General features: G+C 45.2%; 1 protein-coding gene across 1 annotated transcript in view; it reads right to left on the reverse strand.

Moving 5' to 3' along the window:
• NBN (nibrin) overlaps positions 1–23,967 on the reverse strand; it is a 153,168-nt gene that overhangs the window by 19,460 nt on the left and 109,741 nt on the right. The window contains exons 12-13 of the mRNA XM_077492995.1: positions 14,013–14,084; positions 3,422–3,589 (exon numbers count right to left, since the gene is read on the reverse strand). Of these exons, the coding sequence (XP_077349121.1) occupies positions 3,422–3,589; positions 14,013–14,084 (240 nt within the window). The remainder of the gene's footprint in view (positions 1–3,421; positions 3,590–14,012; positions 14,085–23,967) is intronic.

A 23,967-nucleotide genomic window follows, 5' to 3' on the forward strand; every position in this document is an offset into this window, starting at 1 on the left:
CCGACTCCCACTAGCATGTTCATGTTTGGTTTTGTCAGGAATATATCCCGTCAGGTTTGATGGGCACTATCGCTCACCAAACGGGACCCATTCAAGTGGATCTAGCTGTTCTGCACCCGCCCATTTGCACCATGGTAGTGTGGCATTTAGCGGGTTGAACGGGTAGTGAGGAGGTGACATATGATTACCATTGGAAATCAAGTTCCTGCTTTCAGGAACTTATTTTCTGCCACTACTTTGAACTTCAGCAATTCATCTTCACAATGTCTAGATGCCTACATGCATTGAGTTGCTGCCATGTGATTGGCCGATTAGCAATTTGTGTTACCAAACACTTGAACAGGTGTACCTAATAAAGTGGGCGGTGAGTGTATTTATTAAAAGTACAGCATCTAACAAAAGTACAGCATCTAACAAAAGTGAGTACACCCCTCACATTTTTGTAAATTTTATTATATCTTTTCATGTGACAACACAGAAGAAATTACACTTTGCTACAATGGAAAATAGGGAGTACACCCCTAAGTGAAAGTGTCCAAATTGGGCCCAATTAGCCATTTTCCCTCCCCGGTGTCATGTGACTCAGTGTTACAAGGTCTCAGGTTTGAATGGGGAGCAGGTGTGTTAAATTTGGTGTTATCGCTCCCGCTCTCTCATACTGGTCACTGGAAGTTCAACATGGCACACCTCATGGCAAAGAACTCTCTGAGTATCTGAAAAAAAGAATTATTACTTTACATAAAGATGGCCTAGGCCAGGGTTGCCCAACCAGTGGCCCGCGGAGCCCTCTGATGTGGCCCTCGACCTCCTCCTGCCCACATCATGGGTTGCAGACCCGCCATCCCAGAGCATCCGTGTTGTTAATGAAGCTGGCAAAGCAAGAATCTGTGGAGTAGAGCTGTATAAGCTGATGCTTCCTGTATAGCGCCATCACTTGCCACAGGTGGAGTGATGCCAAATACACTCTGCCTGGGTCAGCAACAGCAGGCAATACCTGAATAGATTATTAATGGTTATTAAAGGTCAGTTTATTACTAAAATTGCAGTATATATATGGGCATATCTGCGCAGTGGTTACTGGGCTGCTTTCAAACTGATCCGCAGGTGCAGTGCACCTTCAGGTTACATGCACTGAGGCATAGACTTCTGTTATTACTTGCAGGTTTGCTGTACTTTCAGAAAGTGCACCACACCTGCAGGATATAATAGAAGTCTATGGCAAAGTGTAGCTAAACCGCAGGAAAGACAGAGGTGCACTGCGCTGCATTAGTGTACAAGGCCCCTTTCACACAATCGGTCCAACTCAGCAGATGTAAACAGATTTGTGTCCTTTTACACTTGCCTACCACCAATCTGATTCGCTAAAAAAAGAGGGGATCAATCCCCTTCCGCTAGGGTGGATCAGATCAGTGGACTCAGAGTAGAGTGGGCCGTGTCCACTCTGCATGGACCCGTCATCCGCCTGCTCTGCTCATTGTGGCCCGCAACCGGTTACCAAGTCGTTTAAGTGGCCCTCTCTCTTCAAAAGGTTGGGCACCCCTGGCCTAGGCTATAAGAAGATTGCCAAGACCCTGGAATGGAGCTGCAACACGGCGGTCAAGACCATACAGTGGTTTAACAGGACACTCCGAACTGGCCCCACCATGGTCGGCCAAAGAGGTTGAGTGCACAAGCTCAGCATTTTATCCAGAGGTTGTCGTTGGAAAGTAGATGTATGAGTGCTGCCAACATTGCTGCAGAGGTTGAAGGGGTGGGGGGGGGTCAGCCTGTCAGTACTCAGAACATATGCCGCACACTGAATCAAATTGGTCTGCATGGCTGTCGTCCCAGAAGGAAGCCTCTTCTAAAGATGATGCACAAAAAAGCCCGCAAACCATTTGCTGAAGACAAGCAGACTAAGGACATTGATTACTGGAACCATGTTCTGTGGTCTGACGAGACCAAGATAAAGTTATTTGGTTTAGATGGTGTCAAGCGTGTGTGGTGGAAACCAAGTGAGGAGTACAAAGACAAGTGTGTCTTGCCTCCAGTCTAGCATGTTGGCGGGAGTGCCATGGTCTGGGGCTGCATGAGTGCTGCCGGCACTGGGGAGCTCCAGTTCATGGAGCGAACCATGAATGCCAACATGTACTGTGACATACTGAAGCAGAGCATGATCCCCTCCCTTTGGAGACTGGACCGCAGGGCAGTATTCCAACATAACGACCCCAGACATACCTCCAAGACAACCACTGCGTTGCTAAAGAAGCTGAGGGTAAAGGTGATGGAATGGCCTAATGCCTACTGTGCATCTGTGGGTAATCCTCAAATGAAAGGTGGAGGAGCGCATGGTCTCTAACATCCACCAGCTCTGTGATGTCGTCATGGAGGAGTGGAAGAAGACTCCAGTGGCAACCTGTAAAGCTCTGGTGAACTCCATGCCCAAGAGGGTTAAGGCAGTGCTGGAAAATAGTGGTGGCCACACAAAATATTGACACCTTGGACCCAATTTGGACATTTTCACTTGGGGTGTACTCACTTTTGTTGACAGTGGTTTAGACATTAATGGCTGTGTGTTGAGTTATTTTGAGGGGAGAGCAAATTTACACTGTTCAGTGTTGTCACATGAAAAGATATAAAAAAAATTACAAAAATGTGAGGGGTGTTCTCACTTTTGTGAGATACTGTATTTATAGAACACTCAGCTACCAATCCAAGGTTCCTACCTCACACGCATACATTCACTCACACAAACTAGGGTAAATTTAGACAGTAGCCTATTCAAGTACCAGCATATCTTTGAAGAGCGAGAGGAAACCAGAGTATCCAGATGAAACCTGTGCAAGCACAGGAAGATGATGCAAGCTCCATGAAGATAGTGTCCTGATTCAAATTGGGGACCCCAGTGCTGCAAAGCAAAATTGCTAAGCACAGAGTCACCGTTTCTGCTCAGTATGTGCCTCCTTACCCTCCTCTCTTGGGCCAGGGATCTTCTCCCCGCACCCGCTGTCACAATTCAACACCACGGCTGTGCAGGACTCCACCCACGCCATTCATTTAAAGATCCCTGTTAATCAATGACCAGTACCTCAATGAACTACCACAGCGTTAATGAGTGCTCTAGGTAGGTCACTGAGATTCCAGTCATTCAGTAACTGCCTGCACGTATTGGAGGTTCAGGCAGACAGCTACACAGACAGCCTGCAGGAGTGTGGCATTACACCCACTGCTGATCCTGGGTGCAATGCTTTACAGGCTCCTAATAAATAAAATGCATTTTTTTACTTGCAAAATAAAAAAAAATTTGTGAATGTATCCTTCAATTTAGTAGTGATTTAAACCTGCCAGTTACAACAAAAATAGGGAAGGATCAACTGAAATAATAGCCACTGTAATAAAAAATAAAGCAAATTATGTAAACAGTATCCCCTTCAGTGATTACCTTTTTGAATTTTTTAAAATTAGATCCATTTCTTTGCTTGGCATTGGTGGTATACTGACTGCATCCTGCTGGTCGACTGACAACAAGTGTTCGAAACTCTGTCAGCAAAACTCTGTTTGGAAGGTTGTCATCATTTTCTTTCTTTGGGTGCACCATCATCATCATAGTCTGTATGAAGGATTTTGAAAGTTTTAATTGAGAGAAGATCATTTACTGTATATATACTTTTTATATATAAAAGAGCCACATTAAAATGCACTGCAGAAAACCCCTGTGAAAAAACGTTATCTTTTGTATCCGACAGCCACACATTCGAGAATTTGAATCCTAGATCCTGTGTGTGGAAATAGGCAGTGCGGCCTGTGACTTCGGGGTCAACATCCACAGCATTATTCAGAGTGATGCTTATCTGTCCATATTGGAAGTACAACCTGAGGTAGAAATTGGAACTAGGAAAGGATCGCAAAAAAGGGATTTAACTAACAAATGCTACGGCTACAGATTAGTACCCTTGTGACCTAAAACTGGGGTCAGATGGGGCATCTCATAGGATCTAATTGCCTAGCTCACTGATTTATACCCAGCATAAAGCACTATAAAATCCAGAGTTCGAACTGTTTGGTGTCATGTACTTGCATGGGGGATTGGGAGCGGAGCCATCTGACAAAAGGTAATAAACAAACTCAGAAGCCCCCATGGGGGTACCGCTACACATCCCTACCCTATTTTCCTTCTTCTCCCTGCCTTGCTTGTTCTCCTCTGCCTTCCCTCTAGCACCCGTTTCCCTCTTCCACCTGCAAAATTTCTCCAACATACAAGTGATCCTTCTCCCACAGATAGCCATGCAAGAACCACCCCATGTAAGACCTACCTTGTTCCACTATGGTGAATTAATTATGGGCTTTCTTGTGACATTACTTTGAATAGTCATTTCTAGTCTGTACGATCAAAATCCCACTGCCTTATGGATTATTCTACCACTGGATAATTAATGTGTCATTTGCACTGTATTTCGTAGATAAATATTACTTTGATGTTCTTGTTGTCCCTCATCTGTGGAGGGGTTGGGACTCCGTATAGGTGTTCCTGTACAAAATCCACCATAATTTGTATATGCAATTACTTTTATTCCCTTTCAATAAAAACAAAGTGAAAGAAAACTGCAGTTGGGTTCTGTTAGTTAAAATAGCCTATGAAAGGAAAACATAATAGCCACCATTGCTGACCTTCGAAAAATTGTGTCTTTCAGCCCTCAGACCACGTAATTGTGAAATGCAACTGGAGGCTGTAAACATCTCTGTACATGTTCACAAGTGTGCAACTCAAGAAATGACGACAACCATTTTAATGCACAACAACCCTATTCATCTCTATGGGGAGTTTAACCTACACAGTGCGTTGCAACACAGAGATAATATTTCCAAATCCAAATGCACACCATAGGAATTGTAACCTCTATGTACTGTGATGGAATGCCTTGCACTGGCCACAGTATGACTGTAAAGATACAGTAAGACACAGCTTCATTCACCCTTGTGCTGAAGGCATTTTGAATGAAGCAGATACCAAGATAATTTTATTTCAACCAGAACATGTGTAAGGGCAGGTATAGATAGTTGCTTAAAGAATATGTAAAACCTTACAATATTAATTTGCTTACAATGGCTGTAAAGCCTCAAGGTTTTTCACCTTAACCACTTCAGCCCCAGAAGGATTTGGCCCCTTAATGACCAGACCATTTTTTTGCGATACGGCACTGCGTCGCTTTAACTGAATTGCCGCGCGAAGTTGTGCCCGAACAAAATTGATGTATTTTTTTCCCCTGACAAATAGAGATTTATTTTGGTGGTATTTGATCACCTCTGCGGTTTTTATTTTTTGCGCTATAAACAAAAAAAGAGCGACAATTTTGAAAAAAATAAATAAGAAATAAAAGAAATATCTAAAAACAAATCACAATAACATACAGCAGCTATGCACAATAACCCACAATATAACAAAAAAAGTGCAGCTATTGAAATAAAAGAATGATAATAAAAAGTGATAATTAACCACTTCAGCCACGGACCATTTGGCTAGCCAAAGACCAGAGCACTTTTTGCGATTCGGCACTGCGTCGCTTTAACTGACAATTGCGCGATCGTGCGACGAGGCTCCCAAAAATAGTTGACGTCCTTTTCCCCCCACAAATAGATCTTTCTTTTGGTGGTATTTGATTGTCTGCATTTTTTTTGCGCTATAAACAAAAATGAGCGACAATTTAGAAAAAAAAAATTGCTATAATAAATATCTCCCAAAAATATATTAAAAAACAAAACTTTTTTCCCCCTCAGTCTACGCGATACGTTCTTCTTCATATTTTTGGTAAAAAACCAAAAAAAAAACGCAATAAGCGTATATTCATTGGTTTGCGCAAAAGTTATAGCGTCTACAAAATAGGGGATAGCTTTATGGCCATTTTATTTTTTTACTAGTAATGGCGACGATCTGAGATTTTTATTGGGACTGCAACATTATGGCGGACACATTGGACAATTCTAACACATTTGGGACCATTGGCATTTTTACAGCGATCACTGCTATAAAATTGCATTGATTACTGTAAAAATGGCACTGGCAGTGAAGGGGTTAATCACAAGGGAGCAGTGAAGGGGTTAAGTGTGTCCTAGTGTGTGCTCTAACTGAAGGGGGGAGGGGACTGTGCAGGGGAGATGACAGATGTCTGTTCATACTCTGTATGGACAATCTGTCTGTTCTCCCCTCAGAGAACTGGAAACTGCGTGTTTACACACATCCCGGTTCTCAGTGTGCCCCAATCGATCGTGGAAGCCCATCGGTGATCGCGACCGCCGGGTACTCGTATCGACTCCGTGGGTGAGTACCTCATCTAGAGGCCTGGAATGATCATCCAATATGCTGAGCTCTCACCTCCAGATGATACTGGGCGATACTCCACTCCAATCCACGGTCAAAAGTGCAAGTGAATATAAAAGAAAACAAAAAGGAAAACTCCAATAGTGCAAAAATAGGATTTTTTGTACTCACTGTAAAATCCTTTTCTCTGTAATTCACCGACTGACACAGCTCCTCTCTTAGCCATATGATTGTTACGCCACCTTTAGGAGAAGACTAGGCATAACATGTTATGAAAAACACAGAACTTTTAGTTTCGCCCAAGGGGCGGTCCCTTAGGTAACAACCCCCCAGCCTGCCATGCAGACCTCAGTACGTCAACAAGCAGTATAATGTAAAGAAAAATAGGAGGGGCGGGTGCTGTGTCAGTCGGTGAATTACAGAGAAAAGGATTTTATGGTGAGTACAAAAAATCCTATTTTCTCTTATATTCACCGACTGACACAGCTCCTCTCTTAGCCATTGGGACGTCCTCAAGCAGTGCCAAAATGAGGGGTGGAAAAACAACATAAAAACTTCATCAACCATGGCAAGTGGGAACTAGTATAACTTTACACACAAAAACTACAGTGTGTGGAAAAAAAACACCACAAAAAAAAACAGTTAACTGCAGTAACAAATGCAACAGTGCACTGCGTTTTTACCCAAAAACCAGGAAAAAATTGCATATGCATGGACGCAACACCACCTTATCTTTGTGGATAACCAGATAGGGCGACTTGCAGGACAAGGCCGCCAGTTCTGAAACCCTCCTGGCCAATGTAATGGCCACTGGAAAGACCACTTTTCTGGGAAAAAGTCAACAGAGGGACCTCAAATGGCGGCTTTTGCCGCGCCGATAACACCAGGTTCGATCCCATGGGGGTAATGGTGGACGCACCGGAGGAACTACATGCCGCAACCCTTGAACAAAAGTACTCACTAAAGAGTGAGATGCCAGGGGTCACTGAAAAAAAGACAGCCAATGCTGATATTTGTCCTTTAATGGTGCTCAAAGCCAGTTTCTGGTCTACTCCTTGCTGAAGAAACAGCAGGACCCTGTATATAGAAAAGGAGCGCGGATGCCATCCTTTCACCTCACACATGGAGATGTAGGCCTTCCAGGTATGATGATATATCTTCCAGGAAGATGATTTCCGTGCTCTCAGCATAGTTGGGATCACAGAGTCCGAAAGACCCCGGTTCCTCAACACCTGGCTCTCAATAGCCATGCCGTTAAAACCAGCGATGATAAAGCAGGATGAAGAATCGGACCTTGAGACAGAAGGTCTTCGTAACGGCAGTTGCCAGGGAGCGTCTGCCACCAGGCGCACTAGGTCTGCGTACCAGGGACACTGGGGCCAATCTGGGGCAATTAGTATTACTGTGATCCCCTTGGCCTCCACTCTGTGAAGCAGACGTGGTAACAGCTTCAGTGGAGGAAAGGCATAGATCAGCTGGTACTGATCCCACTGAGCCACCAGCGCGTCTGCCCACAGATGTCTTGTCCTGGACACGAATCTCGGCACCTTCCGACTGAGATGGGAGGCCAGAAGATCCACGTCTGGTGTGTCCCACCGCAGGCACAGTAGCCTGAACACCTCCGGATGTAACGCCCATTCTCCTGGGTCCAGCATCTGGCGACTTAGATAGTCCGCCTGCCAGTTCTCCACTCCCGGGATGTAAATGGCCGACGGGGCCGGTACATGCCTCTCTGCCCACCAAAGTATGTGAGCGACCTCCCATGCGGAGGCCGAGCTTTTTGTTCCTCCTTGGTGATTGATGTATGCCACTGCCGTGGCGTTGTCTGACTGGATCCTGATCGGACACTCTCGCAGTCTCATCGACCATGTGGAGAGGCATGGCCTGATCGCTCTCCGTTCGAGCAGATTGATCGGCAACTTGGATTCCTCCGCCGACCAGAGGCCCCAAGTCGACTGAACTCCCATTATGCCACCCCAGCCGGATAGGCTGGCATCCGTTGTGATCACCGTCCATTTCAGAGGTAGGAACGACTTCCCAGACTGAAGTACCGGGGACCTCAGTCACCAGATCAGTGAATCCCTGACTAACTCGCTCACCTCGATCCAGGACAACAGAGATTTGTCCCATTTTGTCAAAATCTCTTTCTGCAGGACTCTGCCTCGAAGGAGGCCACCATAAGTCCCGGGACTCGCATGCAGAAGTGTAGCGACGACCAATTGCGGTTCATCAGCAGTTTCACCGCGGCTCTGAGAGTCTGCAGCTTGTCTGAAGGGAGAAATACTCTTGCTTCCATGGAGTGCAGCAGCAAGCCTAGGTACTCCAAATGCTGAGTTGGTATGATCACTGACTTTCTTAGGTTCAACAGCCACCCAAATTCCTGTAGGGTCTGCATGGTGATCGCCACATCCTCCTCTAACTCTGAGGCGGAAGATGCTCTCAGGTGGAGATCGTCTAGGTAACCCACGGTCGCGATCCCGTGTTGCCGTAGCAAAACAGGAGCCAATACCTTGGTAAAGACTCGGGGGGCTGATGCCAAACCAAAAGGGAGAGCCACAAACTGATAGTGGGCTTCCCCGACTGCAAATCGCAGAAACTTTTGATGCCGGAGGCATATAGGTATGTGCAGGTACACATCCTGGATGTCTAAGGATGCCAGGGAGTCCCCTTGATGGAGTGCAGCGGCTACTGAGCGAACTGATTCCATTCTGAACCTCTGTACTTTTACAAAGTAATTGAGGGCTTTTAGATCCAAGATTGGACGTACCCCTTCAGTCTTGGGGACTACAAACAGGTTTGAGTAGAACCCCTGGAAACGTTCTGGTTCCGGAACAGGTACTATATCACCCCATGATTCAGCAGGTCCCTTACTGCCCCCAAGAGGGCCTCCCGGCGAGCTGGGAGTATGGGTATGCTGGAGGGGAAGAATCTGTTTTGCGGCCGAGAGGCCCACCGGGCTGCAAACTCCCGAAGGCGACACCCCACCCGTGTTGCGGGTGGGGGCAAACCTTCATGCGTGTGGCATTTTTAATGTCATCCAAAGAGGCTCCAAAGAGCCCGTCGTCAAGGAAGGGTAGATCCGTCAGGGCTTTTTTGGATGCCTGGTCAGCAGACCAGCATTTTAACCATATCAGGCTCCTCAGCACCACTGCTGACACTGAAGCCCTGGATAACAGAGGGAGGGTATCCAGGGCCGTGTCACAAATGTACTTAAGGCCCTGCACTAGTTGGTCTGCTAGTTCCACGCACACAGGAGAAGCCTGTTCTCCCAATTCGCGGTGCAACAGTTTTGCCCAATCAGTGTCTGCGACACAAGTGTGGATGCCAGTACTGGTCGCATGGTTGACCCCACAACCAGAAACAAGGAACTGTCCGTGGGAACCTTAAATGCAGGAGTCCCCTTTACTGGGATCGTGGTTACTTTGTTTAACCTGGATACTGGGGGGTCCACGACCGGAGGAGCCGACCACTTTTTGAGAAGGCTCTCCTCAAAAGGGTAACACACCGCCATGTATTTGGGGACTGAAAAGGTCCGTTGCGGTCGACCCCATTCCTTGTAAATGAACTTGTCAAAATAAGTCAGATACGGGAACACCTTAGGTGAGCGGGCTGGCTTACGGGACTCAAAAGGGACCACTACATCAGCGGAGGGATCGGCTGGCTCCTGAATCTTCAGGGTATCACGCACAGCTGTGATAAGTGCTCCAACAAGCGCTTTGTCGCGCATGGACCCGGACGGGGACTCATCCTCACTGTCCTGGTCAGCGTCACCTGAAACGACAGAGCAGGGGTCACCAGCCTCAGCAGGGCCCAAGTCTGCGTCAGAGCTCTCCCCAGAAGATGGGGGCAGGGGCCGCTTATTAGCAACTTTGCGCCCACGCACCGCCTCCATCTTGGCAACGAACGAATTGAGGACCGCCGACAAAGCGTCCAGGGGCACTGCACATTCTGCAGGCGAACCAGTTGCAATTGCCTGGATTTCGGGAGAAGAAGAAACCAGTTTCTGAAGCCATGCTGACCCTACCCTGTCTGACACCTGATGGGGACTTAGGACAGTGATGGTCCCACCCTCCTAACTGCTGCTGGCTGAGGGGCTCTTTCCCACAGGACTCACCACCCTGACAGGTTCTGCGCTGTCTAGCAAGTAGTGCCTGTGTTAATTGTCAGCTCCCAGGTGCAGAAGAAATCACACTGTGTCATGCAGAGCTGCTGCTTATGTGCTCAGGCTCAAAGAAAATGGTCGCTGAGCGTCCAGTATAAGGACATAAAGCACAGAGAAAATGGCCCCTGGACTACAGGAAAGCATGCTGCTCCTAGAGACTGACCAAAAAATGTGCTCAGGCTTCAAGAACATGGCCGCCGGGCGTCCAGAATAAAGGAAAAAAACACAAGGAAAATGGTAGCTACAGGAGAGCATGCTGCTCCTTGCCCTCACCTAAGATGGCCGCTGAACACTGAAAAACCATGAGGGAGAGTGACAGAAAATGGAACAGCGCTGCAGGGATCTCAGACACCCCCAGGGAGAGAAAAACACACATCAGGGCACAGCCAGCCAGTGCAGCCCCCCCCCCCCAAATGAGAGCCCCTGCACGACACACACACCACTCAGCAGCCACATGCAGCATCCCCCACAGGGAACGAGGGAGGGAAGATAGGGACAGGGAGAGAAGAAAGGGAGGTAAGGGACCCCCGAATCGACCTCCCAGGGAATGCCCAGCTGCTCAGCCCCACCGAGGCAGGAAGAGCCGTACTTGCCAATCCTGAAGAGCTGGGAGACATTTCATCACAGACCCACTCTCCGATCAGTACGGGTTGGCTGCTGACCATGGCACACTGATGCAGACATCAGTAGCCCAGTCATGTGTCGCAGAGCATTAAAGCTCACCAACCACCTCTGGAGCTGAGGTATGTCGTGGCTGACCCAGCGCATAGCTCTGGTCTGCACACGCTCACTGGCCAGGCTGGGGATAAATATATATATATATACACATATATACATATACAATTTCTTCCTCCGTTTAGGCTGATATGTATTCTTCTACATATTTTTTGTAAAAAAAAAAAAAAAAAGAAGAAAATTGCAATAAGAGTATATCGATTGGTTTGTGCAAGAGTTATAGCATCTACAAAATAGGGGATAGATTTATGGCATTTTTATTATATATATAATTTTTTTTTTTTACTAGTAATGGCGGCGATCTGTGATTTTTATTGGTACTTCGACATTGCGGCGGACAGATCGGACACTTTTTTGGGACCACTGACATTTATACAGCGATCAGAGCTAAAAATAGCCACTGATTACTGTATAAATGTGACTGGCAGGGAAGGGGTTAACACTAGGGAGCGATTAAGGGGTTAAATGTGTGTCCTAGGGAGTGATTCTAACTGTGGTGGGATGGGACTGCCTGAAGGAGGAGACATATCGCTGTTCATACTCTTTACATTGACAGACCTCCATTTTGTGTCTTCTCAGGAGCGATCGTGGGTGCCCGGCGAACCAACCTGCTGCAGTACAACCGCGGCGGCTGGTTCGTCTAGCCCTTAAAGCATTCTATGCATTAAGGTGAAAACCCTTCTGTGTTGCACCCCTTCTTACCGGAGCCTGATCCAGCGATGTGCACAAGTGCATCGGCTCTGGCCACTGTCTTTCTCCTCATTGGACAGATTGATAGCAGCAGTAGCCATTGGCACACACGTACGGGTGCCCCCAGGGAAAGCGGCTTTCAGTGGGGGGCCCCCAATGAAGAGGAGGAGCCTGGAGCACCAGTGGGACACCCCAGAAGAGGAGGATCGGGGCTGCTCTGTGCAAAACGATTGCATAGAGCAGACAAGCTTAAGGGTAAAAAAATCGAAGTGCCCAAGTATAATTTTGCAACTTTGACATGTGTTAGTAAAACCATACATATCATCAACTACTTTGTGCATCCAGGTGAACTACACCTTTTTGTTTCAGGACAAATTGGGCTTTCACTTAGTGGTAAATAGTAATGGATATATCCTGATTTATTTAATTTTAATATCAAAGGAAAACTAGCCTAAAATAGTAAACAAAAAAAACAAAAAATTTTATTTTATTTTTTTAATTTGGCTGTATATTTCTTGATGCTACCATAACCTTCCACCAAAGAACAACCCAAAATAAAATTCTTCTGCTCCTGAAGATCACAGCAATAACACGTGTATGTTTGTTGTTTGTACCCGTAGTACAGCTACGCATTTTGCTTTTTTTTTTATCCTACCTAAAACACACTGACACTGATACTAATTTAAAAAAATACGGATCCCGACCTTTGACCGAAACATATGCAATGTAAACATATGAGATCATATCTCATCGCCGGCTCTCACTCCTCACACAGAGACAGCGTGTGAGGAGGGAGAGCAAATGGCTGCAGCGTCAAGGTGAAAAAAATTAATAAAAAAGTGGGAAAATAAAGTGCTCACAGTGCCATCTGTCCCCAGTGTCACGTATAAGTGCCATCTGTCATCAGTGTCACATGTCATTACTGCCATCTATTAGTGTGATCTGTCAGTGCCACGTATTAGTGCCATCTGTCATCAGTGTCACGTATCAGTGCCACTTGTCAGAGCCACGTGTCATCAGTGCCTTATGTCATGAGTACCCCGTATTAGTGTCATCTGTCATCCGTGTCACGTATTAGTGTCATCTGTCATTAGTGTCATGTATTAGTGCCACGTATTAGTGATACATATTAGTGCCATCTGTCATCAGTGTCATGTGTCAGTGCCACGTATTAGGGCCATCTGTCATCAGTGCCACATCAGTGTCATGTATCAGTACCATCTGTGCCACGTCACTGTCACGTGTCATTGTCCTGGTGCTCCAGGGCCTTCACAAAGTTTAATAGGTAGTCAAGAAGATAGAGGTGTAATTTATGTTCCTAGAACACCTGATGGTGCTCCCTGCATGTTGGGCCTCTCTATGTGGCCAGGCTGTGAAAAATTCCCACACATGTGGTATTGTAATACTCAGGAGTAGCAGAATGTGTTTTGGGGTGTCATTTGTGATATACACATGCCATGTGAGAGAAATAACCTATTGCAATGACAATTTTGTGGAAAAAAAAAAAGTCTTAATTTTGCAAAGAATTGTGGGAAAAAATTAAATCAAAAACCTCACCATGCATCTTACTAAATACCTTGAAATGTCTACTTTAAAAAAGGGGGTCATTTGGGGGGTATTTGTACTTTCCTGGCTTGTTCGGGTCACAAGAAATGAGAGGCCACCAGTACATCAGGTGTGATCATTTTTTTATGATTTACACAACAGCTTGTAGACTCTCTAACGTTCATAAAGACCAAATAATATCCACGAATTTGGGTTATTTTTTACCAAAGACATGTAGCAGTATAAATTGTGGCCAAAATTTATGAAGAAAAATTAATCATTTGCAAAATTTTCTCACAGAAACTGAGAAAATTCGTTTTTTTTCAAAATTTTCGGTCTTTTTTCATTTATTGCACAAAAAATAAAAAAAACAGAGGTGATCAAATACCACCAAAAGAAAGCTTTATTTGTATGAAAAAAAAAAGGACAAAAATTAATTTGGGTACAGTATTACATGACTGAGTAATTGTCCTTCAAAGTTTGAGGGCACTGAAAGCTGAAAATTGGTCTGGTCACGAGGGGGGTTTAAGTGCCCAGTTGTCAAGTGGTTAAACAGCCATTAACACCTTCCATAAATAAAATTACCTTTTTGTCCTCACATGGGGACTCTGGTTCCTGTTTCACTGTCGGTTCAGTTTTTATTTTCTGTTCTCTTTGCTGAGAAAATAAATAAATAAATATAAGAGGCATATTAAATACAAAAAGAAACCATTTCAAATAGAGTTTAGCATCATTACCAGGATTCCATCCCTGTGAATGGTGGATAATCTGTGTGTGGAATTTTCAATTAGTGGAAAACAAAGTATGCCACATTACTTACAAATAATTAATCCTCTGAGGCATTGCTACAATTTCTGGAATGTAAAACTAGCAGCGTGTTTCCCCCTCTCTATTCATGCACAGCTTGTGAAAATGGACAGGGCTGTGAAATCAGTCTAATAGTCTGGTATGTCTGACCAAGGCCAAAAATATGACACAGACTTATTAAGAGCTGACCTTATGATCAGATAAGATGGTGGGGGGAATAAAAGCTATTGAGATTATACTGGACCAACTCAAGGACAGAACACAACTGGATCCAGACTCCCAGGTTAGTTAGCCTTATGCCGCGTACACACGATCAGACTATCCTGCGGACAACCCGCCGGACTTTGCAGTGGAGGTCCGCCGGACTTTTCGAACGAGCGGACCTGCCCACACAGGACCAGACTGGTGGACTAGGTCTGGCGGACAAGCCGCCGGACTATGGCGGGGGTCCGCCGGACTTTTGAAATGAATGGACTTGCCCACACACAGTGTAAAGTCCATTCATTTTGAACATGGCTCCAGGTAGACGGAACTAGCGAAGGAAGTCAGTCAATGTCACCGCCTGCCTCCATCAGTGAGATTGACATTTCGTTAGCCCCTTTCACTTGGTATGGATTTAAAGGGGAACCCCTATGCTGAAAAAATGGCATGGGGGACCCCCCGGTCAGGAAAGGGGGTGGGGACGAGCGAGAGCTCCCCCCCTCCTGAGCCATACCAGGCCGTGTGCCCTCAACATGGGGGGTGTTTTGGAGAAGGGGGGCTCTGCGGGCCCCCCACCCCAAAGCACCTTATCCCCATGTTGATGAGGACAAGGGCCTCTTCCTGACAACCCTGGCCGTTGGTTGTCGAGGTCTGCGGGTGGGGGGGCTTATCAGAATCTGTGAGCCCCCTTTAATAAGGGGGCCCCCAGGTTCCGGCCCCCTACCCTATGTGAATGAGTATGGGGGATGATGTACCCCTACCCATTCACCTGGGGAAAAAAGTGTACATAAAAAAAAACAAAAAAAAACACAACACAGGTTTTTAAAACACTTTATTAGACAGCTCCGGGGGTCTTCTCGACAGACTCCTCCGCTATCTTCTGCTCTTTTGCTAGCTCTTTTACTAGTGAAGGAGCCCGGCTTTCTCCATCGTCGCCACCGTCCGGGGGTCTTCTTCCGACTTCGGGGGTCTTGTCCTGCTCTTCGGTTCTTCTTGCTGGGCCTCTGTTTCTTCTTCCAGCTCTTTTACTAGCATTGGCCCGGTCTTCTGTCACTGTCACTGCCTTCTGCTTCTTCTTTTCTTCCGATGTTGACACAACGTTCTCTATGGCCGTAATGGCAGGGACGCATTGTGCGGCGACTTATATAGGGATAAGGGGCGGGGTCACGGGTGATGTCACGTGCTGCCCCTGCCCCTTATGATGTCACAGTCCCGGAGGATGCTGGGCCCCTGCCATTACAGCCAGAGAGAGCGTTGTGTCAACATCGGATGAAAAGAAGAAGCAGAAGGCGGCGACAGTGACAGAAGACCGGGCCAATGCTAGTAAAAGTGCTGGAAGAAGAAAGCGGTGGCCCGGCAAGAAGAACCGAAGAGCGGGACAAGTCCCCGAAGTCGGAAGAAGACCCCCGGGCGGTGGTGACGACAGAGAAAGCCGGGCTTCTCCACTAGTAAAAGAGATAGCAAAAGAGCTAGCAAAAGAGCAGAAGATAGCAGAGGAGTCAAGCGAGAAGACCCCTGAAGACCACCACAGCTGTCTAATAAAGTGTTTTAAAAACCTGTGTTGTGTTTTTTTTTTTAAGTACACTTTTTTCCCCAGGTGAATGGGTAGGGGTACATCGTACCCCATACTCATTCACATAGGGTAGGGGGCCGGAATCTGGGGGCCCCCTTATTAAAGGGGGCTCCCGGATTCTGATAAGCCCCCCGCCCGCAGAACCCGACAACCCTGGCTGTTGGTCCTCATCAACATGGGGACAAGGTGCTTTGGGGTGGGGGGTCAGCAGGGCCCCCCTTTCCCCAAAGCACCCATGTTGAGGGCACACGGCCTGGTGCGATTCAGGAGGGGGGCCGCCCGCTCCTCCCCACCCCCTTTCCTGACTGGGCTGCGTGCTCGGATAAGGGTCTGCTATGAACTTTGGGGGGACCCCAACACCATTTATTCAGCGAAGGGGTTCTCCTTTAAATCCATACCAGGTGACGGGGCTAGCGAGGTGTCAATCTCGCTGATGGAGGCGGCAACATCGACTTCCTTCCCTAGTTTTGTCTACCTGGAGCCACGTTCAAATTGAACTGACTTTTCTCCGTGTGTGGGCAAGTCCTTTCATTTCAAAAGTCCGGTGGACTAGTACACAGATGGGCGGATTGTCAGTCGGACTGCCGAGTCCGGCAGACAATTTTGAGTCAAGACTTCTTTCTAAGTCCGCTGAACTTTTGAGAAGAAAAAGTCTGCCTGAGCCCACACACGGGCTGATTGTCCAGCGGACGCTGGACCAAGTCCGCCGGATAATCCGATCGTGTGTACGCGGCATTAGACATTCCAAGGAGATGCACAACTACTATAGATGGAGTGGTTCTTCACAGACAACATTCTATACCAGGGGTCTCCAAACTCTCTAAACAAAGGATCAATTTACTGTCCTTCAGGCTTTAGGAGGGTGGGACTGTGCCCAGTGGGAGTAAACAATGCCTTATCTTTGGTATTAGGGGGAGAAATAGTCAGTGGTGCCCTGTTCCTGTTGTCAGTGGAAGAAATTATGCTCAACGGCCAGATAAAGGCAAGCAAAGGGCTGCAGTTTGGAGACTGGTGATCTATAGCAACTTCACACAATATGTATAATTGAGCAGCAAAATAATAATGCATGTTATTCAGAATATAACACAGATATGGCAATGTCAAGTCTACTCAATTTACCATACATTTTTTTTTTATATATAAACTTCCTACGATCAGACAGATTAAGAGTGACTTGCACACTTGTGGGAAGGGACTCTCCCTCTGACAATGTCTGAAGCTGTGATAGCTTTCGTTCCAAAACCGGGTAAGATTTTGGAGCATTGTGCCTCTTATCGCCCTATTTCGCTATTAAATGTGGATGCCAAGTTGCTCACGAAGATCCTGGCTCGATTGAACATGGTTATCACTGCCTTGGTAGATCCAGACCAGTCTGGCTTCATGCCGGGCAGAGAAACCAACATAAATATCAGGCGGGTATACACCCATATTACCATAGCAGCCGAGGATTCCCCAAGCTTCCTTTGATGCTGAGAAAGCATTCAACTGTGTCGAGTGCGACTATGTCTGGATTGTTTTGGGTTTGGGCCCAAATTCATTGACTGGTTGAAGCTGCTATATTGGAGTCTAACAGCAAGATTTAGGGTCAATGGGGTGCTTTCTGCCCCCTTCCCCTTATCCAGAGGGACACGACAAGGACGCCAACTTTCCCCAGGATTGCTTGCCTTGGCTATTGAGTCCTTGGCGATTCTAATGCCCCATGACCCCAGGGTGAAGGGAATTCCAGTTGGATCCTTGTATGAAAAACTCTCCCTTTTTGCAGATAATGTTCTGATGTACCTCCATGATGCGGCTTTATCCCAGCGCTTTATACCTGTTGGATATCATAAACCAGTTTTGGTCATTATTCGGGTGTCCGCATTAACTGGGGGGAAATCGGTCCTTTTTTCCATTCATCCCTCATGGTCAGGTGGAGTGACACATTAGCCATTGCAGTGGGTGGAGGAATTCAGTTACCTTGGTGTCAAGGGTGTGAAATAGATTGGATGCTTGAGAGGATCAAGGAAGCATTTCATCTTATCTAAATCAATGCTTGATGGTCACTCTGTGGCCGATTATTTCTGGTGAGCGCAACTGATTTTTTTACTTTGGGTGAAGCACAGGTTTTCCTATTGAAGTACATTTCATGTTGAACATTTTTATATAAATAATATTTTGATATCACTTTTATTCACATATCAATTGGATGGACTTTTGATTCATTTTGTTTTTTAGTTTGGACAGGTTAACCTTTATATACAGTTGTGCTCATAAGTTTACATACCCTGGCAGAATTTGTGATTTCTTGGCCATTTTTCAGAGAATATGAATGATAACACAAAAACTTTTCTTTCACTCATGGTTAGTGTTTGGCTGAAGCCATTTATTATCAATCAACTGTGTTTACTCTTTGTAAAGCATGACGACAACAGAAACTACCCAAAATGACCCTGATCAAAAGTTTACATACCCCAGTTCTTAATACAGTGTATTGCCCCCCTTTAACATCAATTACAGCTTGAAGTGTTTTGTGGTATTTGTGGATGAGGCCCTTTATCTTCTCAGATGGTAAAGCTGCCCATTCCTCTTGGCAAAAAGCCTTCAGTTCCTGGAAAATCTTGGGCTGTCCTGCATGAACTGCACGTTTTGAGATCTCCTCAGAGTGGCTCAATGATATTAAGGTCAGGAGACTGAGATGGCCACTCCAGAACCTTCATTTTATTCTGCTGTAGCCAATGACAGGTTGACCTGGCCTTGTGTTTTGAATCATTGTCATGTTGGAATGTCCAAGTAGGTCCAATGCGCAGCTTCTTGGCTCATGAATGTTCCTCCAATATTTTTGATAACATACTGCATTCTCATCTTGCCATCAATTTTGACCAAACTTCCGGTGCCTTTGTAGCTCACACATTCCCAAAACATCAGCGATCCACCTCCGTGTTTTACAGTAGGAACGGTGTACCTTTAATCATAGGCCTTGTTGACACCTCTCCAAATGTAGCGTTTATGGTTGTGGCCAAAAAGCTAAATTTTGTTCTGATCACGCCAAATGACTTTGTGCCAGAAAATTTGAGGCTTGTCTCTGTGCTGTTTGGCGTATTGTAAGCATGAATACTTTGTGGCATTTGCGTTGTAATGGCTTTCTTCTGGTGACTCGACCATGAAGCCCATCTTTCTTCAAGTGCCTCCTTATTGTGCATCTTGAGACACCACATGTTTTCAGAGTCCTGTATTTCACCTGAAGTTATTTGTGGGTTTTTCTTTGCACCCTGAACAATTTTCCTGGCAGTTGTGGCTGAAATTTTACTTGGTCTACCTGACTGTGGTTTGGTTTTTAACAGAACCCCTCATTGCCCATTTCTTGATTAGAGTTTAAACACCGATAATTGACATTCTCAATTCCTTTGATATCTTTGTATATCCCTTTCCTGTTTTATACAGTTCAACTACCTTTTCCTGCAGATCCTTTGACTAATATTTTGCTTTCTCTATGACTCAGAATCCAAAAACTTCAGTGCAGCACTGGATGAAAAATGCAAGGTGCTGTCAGGAATCCAGAAACTCATTGACCTTTTAAAAATGCATTACAAGCAAACAGATCACAGGTGATGATGGTTACCTTTAATAGCTATTCAAACCCCTTTGTGTCAACTTGTGTGAATATTATCAGGCCAAAATCCCCAGGGTATATAAACCTTTGATCAGAGTCATTTGGGTAGTTTCTGTTGTCATTATGATTTAAAAAGAGTAAGCACAGTTGATTGATAATAAATGTCTTCAGCCAAACACTAACCATGAGTGAAAAGTCCAGTCGTATGTACACGGCATAAGGCTGTACATTTTTGATTTCACTCCTCACTGCCTATCACAGTTTCGGAGGCCATGGAATGCCCAGATGGCACAAAATCCCCCCAAATTACCCCATTTTGGAAAGTAGACACCCCAAGCTATTTGCTGAGAGGTATGGTGAGTAGTTGCAGATCTTGCTTTTTTCTTAATTTTCAAAAACAAATGAGAGCTGCAAAAGACTCACCATGCCTCTCAGCAAATAGCTTGCAGTGTCTACTTTCCAAAATGGGGTTATGGGGGGGGGGGGGCATCTTTGCATTTCATGGCCATCAAAACTGTGATAGGTAGTGAGGAGTGAAATCAAAAACGTATGCCCTTAGAAATCCTGAAGGCGGTGATTGATTTTTCGCGGCCCCGTAAGCGGCTAGGCTCCCAAAAAGTCCCACGCGTGGTATATACGTACTCAGGAGATGCAGCAGAATGTATTTTGGGGTACAATTTCACATATAACCATGGCATGTGTGAGCAATATATCATTTAGTGACTTTTTGTAAAAAAATAAATAAAAACATTTTTGTTGTCATTATTCAATCACTTGGGACAAAAAATAAAATAAAATATTCAATGGGCTCAAATGCCTCTTAGCAATTTCCTTAGGGTATCTACTTTCCAAAATGGGGTAATTTGGGGGGTTTGTACTGCCCTGCTATTTTAGAAACTCAAGAAATGAGACAGGTAGTCAAACTAAAAGCTGCATAAATTCCACAAAACGTACCCTAGTTTGTAGACACCAACTTTTGCGCAAACCAATAAATATACGCTTATTGACTTTTTTTTTACCAAAGACATTTGGCTGAATAAATTTCGGTGTAAATGTATGACTAAAATTTAGTTTATTGGATTTCTAGTAAAAGTAGAAAAAAAAAAGTAGTAAATATTTTTTTTTCTAAATTTTTGTTTTTTTCTGTTTATATCGCAAAAAATAAAAAATCGCAGAGTCAAATACCATCAAAAGAAAGCTTTATTTGTGTGAACAAAAAGACGCAGAATTTAGTTTGGGTACAACATTGCATCGCAATTACCAGTTAAACCAGCGCAGTGGCAAATTGTAAAAAGTCCTCTGAGCACTTAATTAATATTTTGGACTTCTTGTATTGTTTAATATTAAAGCGGGAGTCCACCGGAACTCCGCGTTTTTTTTTTTTTTTAAAGTCAGCAGCTACAAATACTGCAGCTGCTGACTTTTAAAATAGTGACACTTACCTGTCCAGCGCGCCCGCGATGTCGGCACCCGAAGCCGATCTCTAGGTCGCCTGTCGGGTCCTGCCGCCGCCATCTTGGGTATGGGAATCAGGAAATGGAGCCTTTCGGCTTCATTTCCGGGTTCCCTACTGCGCATGCGTGAATCGCGCTGCGCAATAAGGACGCTCCCCGCTGCCTCTGGAATCTGTGTGTTTCCCAGCAGGCAGCGGGGCACTTGCGGGAAGGGGCGGGCACTTGCGGAAAGGGGCGTAAGTTACGCCCCTTTCCGCAGAAAGCTATCCCGGAAGTGGGTGCAGTTACCTGGATTATCCAGGTAACTGCACCCCCCTCCCCCCTGAAAGGTGCCGATTGTGGCACCGGAGGGGGGGAGGGTTCCGATGAGCGGAAGGTCCACTTTAGGGTGGACCTCCGCTTTAATTGTGTGTACAATTATGCGCAGTTGGATTATTTGAACACGTTACATTGTTGTTAGTCATAGAAGCAAGCGCTGTTTTTTTCCACAGAGAATATTTCTCTTGTGGATTATAAAATTATGGAAGGGACAGCAGCAGCCAGCGGTCTTGCAAATCTGATATCATAGGCAAGGAAGCTTCTTATTTAAATGATGCACATCCATCATCTCAGTAAATATGGACTGGGAAAACAAATGTACAAAGGCATGGAACCACAAGCAGTTACACAGAAAAAAGTTTCTGCCCGAAGTTCTGCTTTCAAACCCCTTAGTTGCGACCTTGGCTTTAAGGGTTTATACCGGGATGATGTATGCATTATCCCAGTACCATTTTTTAAAGGGGGCGGTTGGCTCTTCAGGGATAACAACCGATGTGACTAAGCTGCTCGGCTGTTATCCTGGAGGAGCTGTAGGGGACACCCCCCCCCCCCCCGCCGATCTTTCCGGGCCTCCCATCCCACCAGGAGACCCTATCCACGATCCGGCACTTCCGCCGGCTAGAGTGAGACTGGAAGAAAGCTTAAAATTGCTTTCTTACAATCTTCTTTGTGTAAACATGGAAGCGACGTCACAACGTCACTTCTGGCTTACTCGGCTGCCAATGGTGGCATTTAAAAAAAAACTGTTTTCAGAATCGCAGTTTTTGGCGATCTGAATACTTTGAAGCGCAAAGGAGGAATTTGGGGTCTTTTAGACCCCCGATCTCTCCATAAAGACTACCTATCACCACCTATTACTTTCACAGGGGATGTTTACATTCCTTGCGACAGCAATAAAAGTGATTTCTTTTTAAGTGGCAATGTAAAAAAATAAAAATAATTTTAAAGTGCCCCCATCCATGCAAGGACCTGCAGCAAAGAAAACGCACATGCAAGTCGCGCCCGCATATGTAAACGCTGTTCAAATCACACATATGAGGTATGCCTGCGATCGTTAGAGCGAGAGCAATAATTCTAGCACTAGACCGTCTCAGTATAACCTGGTAACCGTTTTTTTTTTTTTTAAAGTGCTCCCTATGGAGATTTTTAGGTAATGTAGTTTGTTGTCATGAATGTGTGCAATTTGAAAAGCATGTCATTTTAGGTATCCATTTACTTGGTGTAATATCTTTCACATTATACAAAAAAATTGGGCTAATGTTACCGTTTAGTTTTTTTTTTATTCATGAAAGTGTCTTTTTCCTGAAAAAATTGCATTTGAAAGATCGCTGCGCAAATACAGTGTGACAAAATATTGCAATGATAGCCATTTTATTCTCTAGATTCTCTGATAAAAAATATTTATAATGTTTGGGGGTTCTAAGTAATTTTCTAGCAAAAAATATGGATTTTAACTTGCATGCAACAAATGTCAGAAATAGGCTTAGGAATGAAAGGGTTAAAATGATTGTAAACATTCTTTTTTTTATTTTAAATAACAAACATATCATACTTACCTCCGCTGTGCAATTAGTTTTGCACAGTGCGGCCCTGAACCTAGTCTTCTGGGGTCCCCCAGTGGCGCTCGCAGCTCCTCCCCACATCGGTAAACCCCCAGGAAGAAGCGCTCTCCCTGAAGGTTACCTTGCAGGCGTGCTCCTGAGTCCAGCATTTGCGTCCATAGACACAGAATACCAGACTTGGCCCCAATGTCATTGGATTTGATCGACAGCAGCGGGAGCCAATAGCTGCGCTGCTATCAATCTATCAAATCAAGAGCCGAGAAGTCTGGGCAGAGAAGGTGAGTAAGTCTCTGCTGAGGGAACTAACGGGCTCAGGTGAGTAAAATGGGGGGGCGGTCAGTGTCCGAAGTTTTTTCACCTTAATGCCTCCTATGTAAACACAAGGGACCTGCGTAACAAGGTTATGGAACTTTATAAAGATGTAAAATTATATAAAAAGATATTCAAAAATATGAATTTGCCAGTCAGTACTGTTCGATCACTTTTCGATCACTTTTTAAGAAGCAGAAAATTCAGGGGTCTCTTAATACCAAGCCAAGGTCAGGTAGACCAAGAAAGATTGCAGCCACAACTGCCAGAGTAACTGTTTGGGATACAAAGAAAAGCCCACAGGTAACCTCAGGAGAAATATAGGCTGCTCTGCAAAAAGATGATGTGGTTGTTTAAAGGACTACAGTAGGACGATACTTGAATAAAAACGAGCTGCATGGTCAAGTTGCCAGAAATAAATCTTTACTGCACCAATGACACAAAAAGCCCGGTTACAATATGCCCGACGACACCTTGATACACCTCACAGCTTTTGGAACACTGTAATCTAGAGTGACAAGACCAAAATAGATCTTTATGATCACAAACATAAGTGTTATGTTTGGAGAGGGGTCAACAAGACCTATAACGACAAGAATACCATCCACACTGTGAAGCAAGGTGGTGGCTCACTGATGTTTTAGTGAAGGTAAATTGGTTATCTGGAACTCCAGGAGTCAATGCCCTTAGTTTGTAATTATGTACAATTGATTAGTCAGTCTTTCGG

This window comes from Lithobates pipiens, unplaced genomic scaffold, assembly GCF_037356315.1.
Source record: "Lithobates pipiens isolate NorthernLeopardFrog02 unplaced genomic scaffold, aLitPip1_a1.2 Scaffold_19, whole genome shotgun sequence".
NCBI classification, from domain to species: domain Eukaryota; kingdom Metazoa; phylum Chordata; class Amphibia; order Anura; family Ranidae; genus Lithobates; species Lithobates pipiens.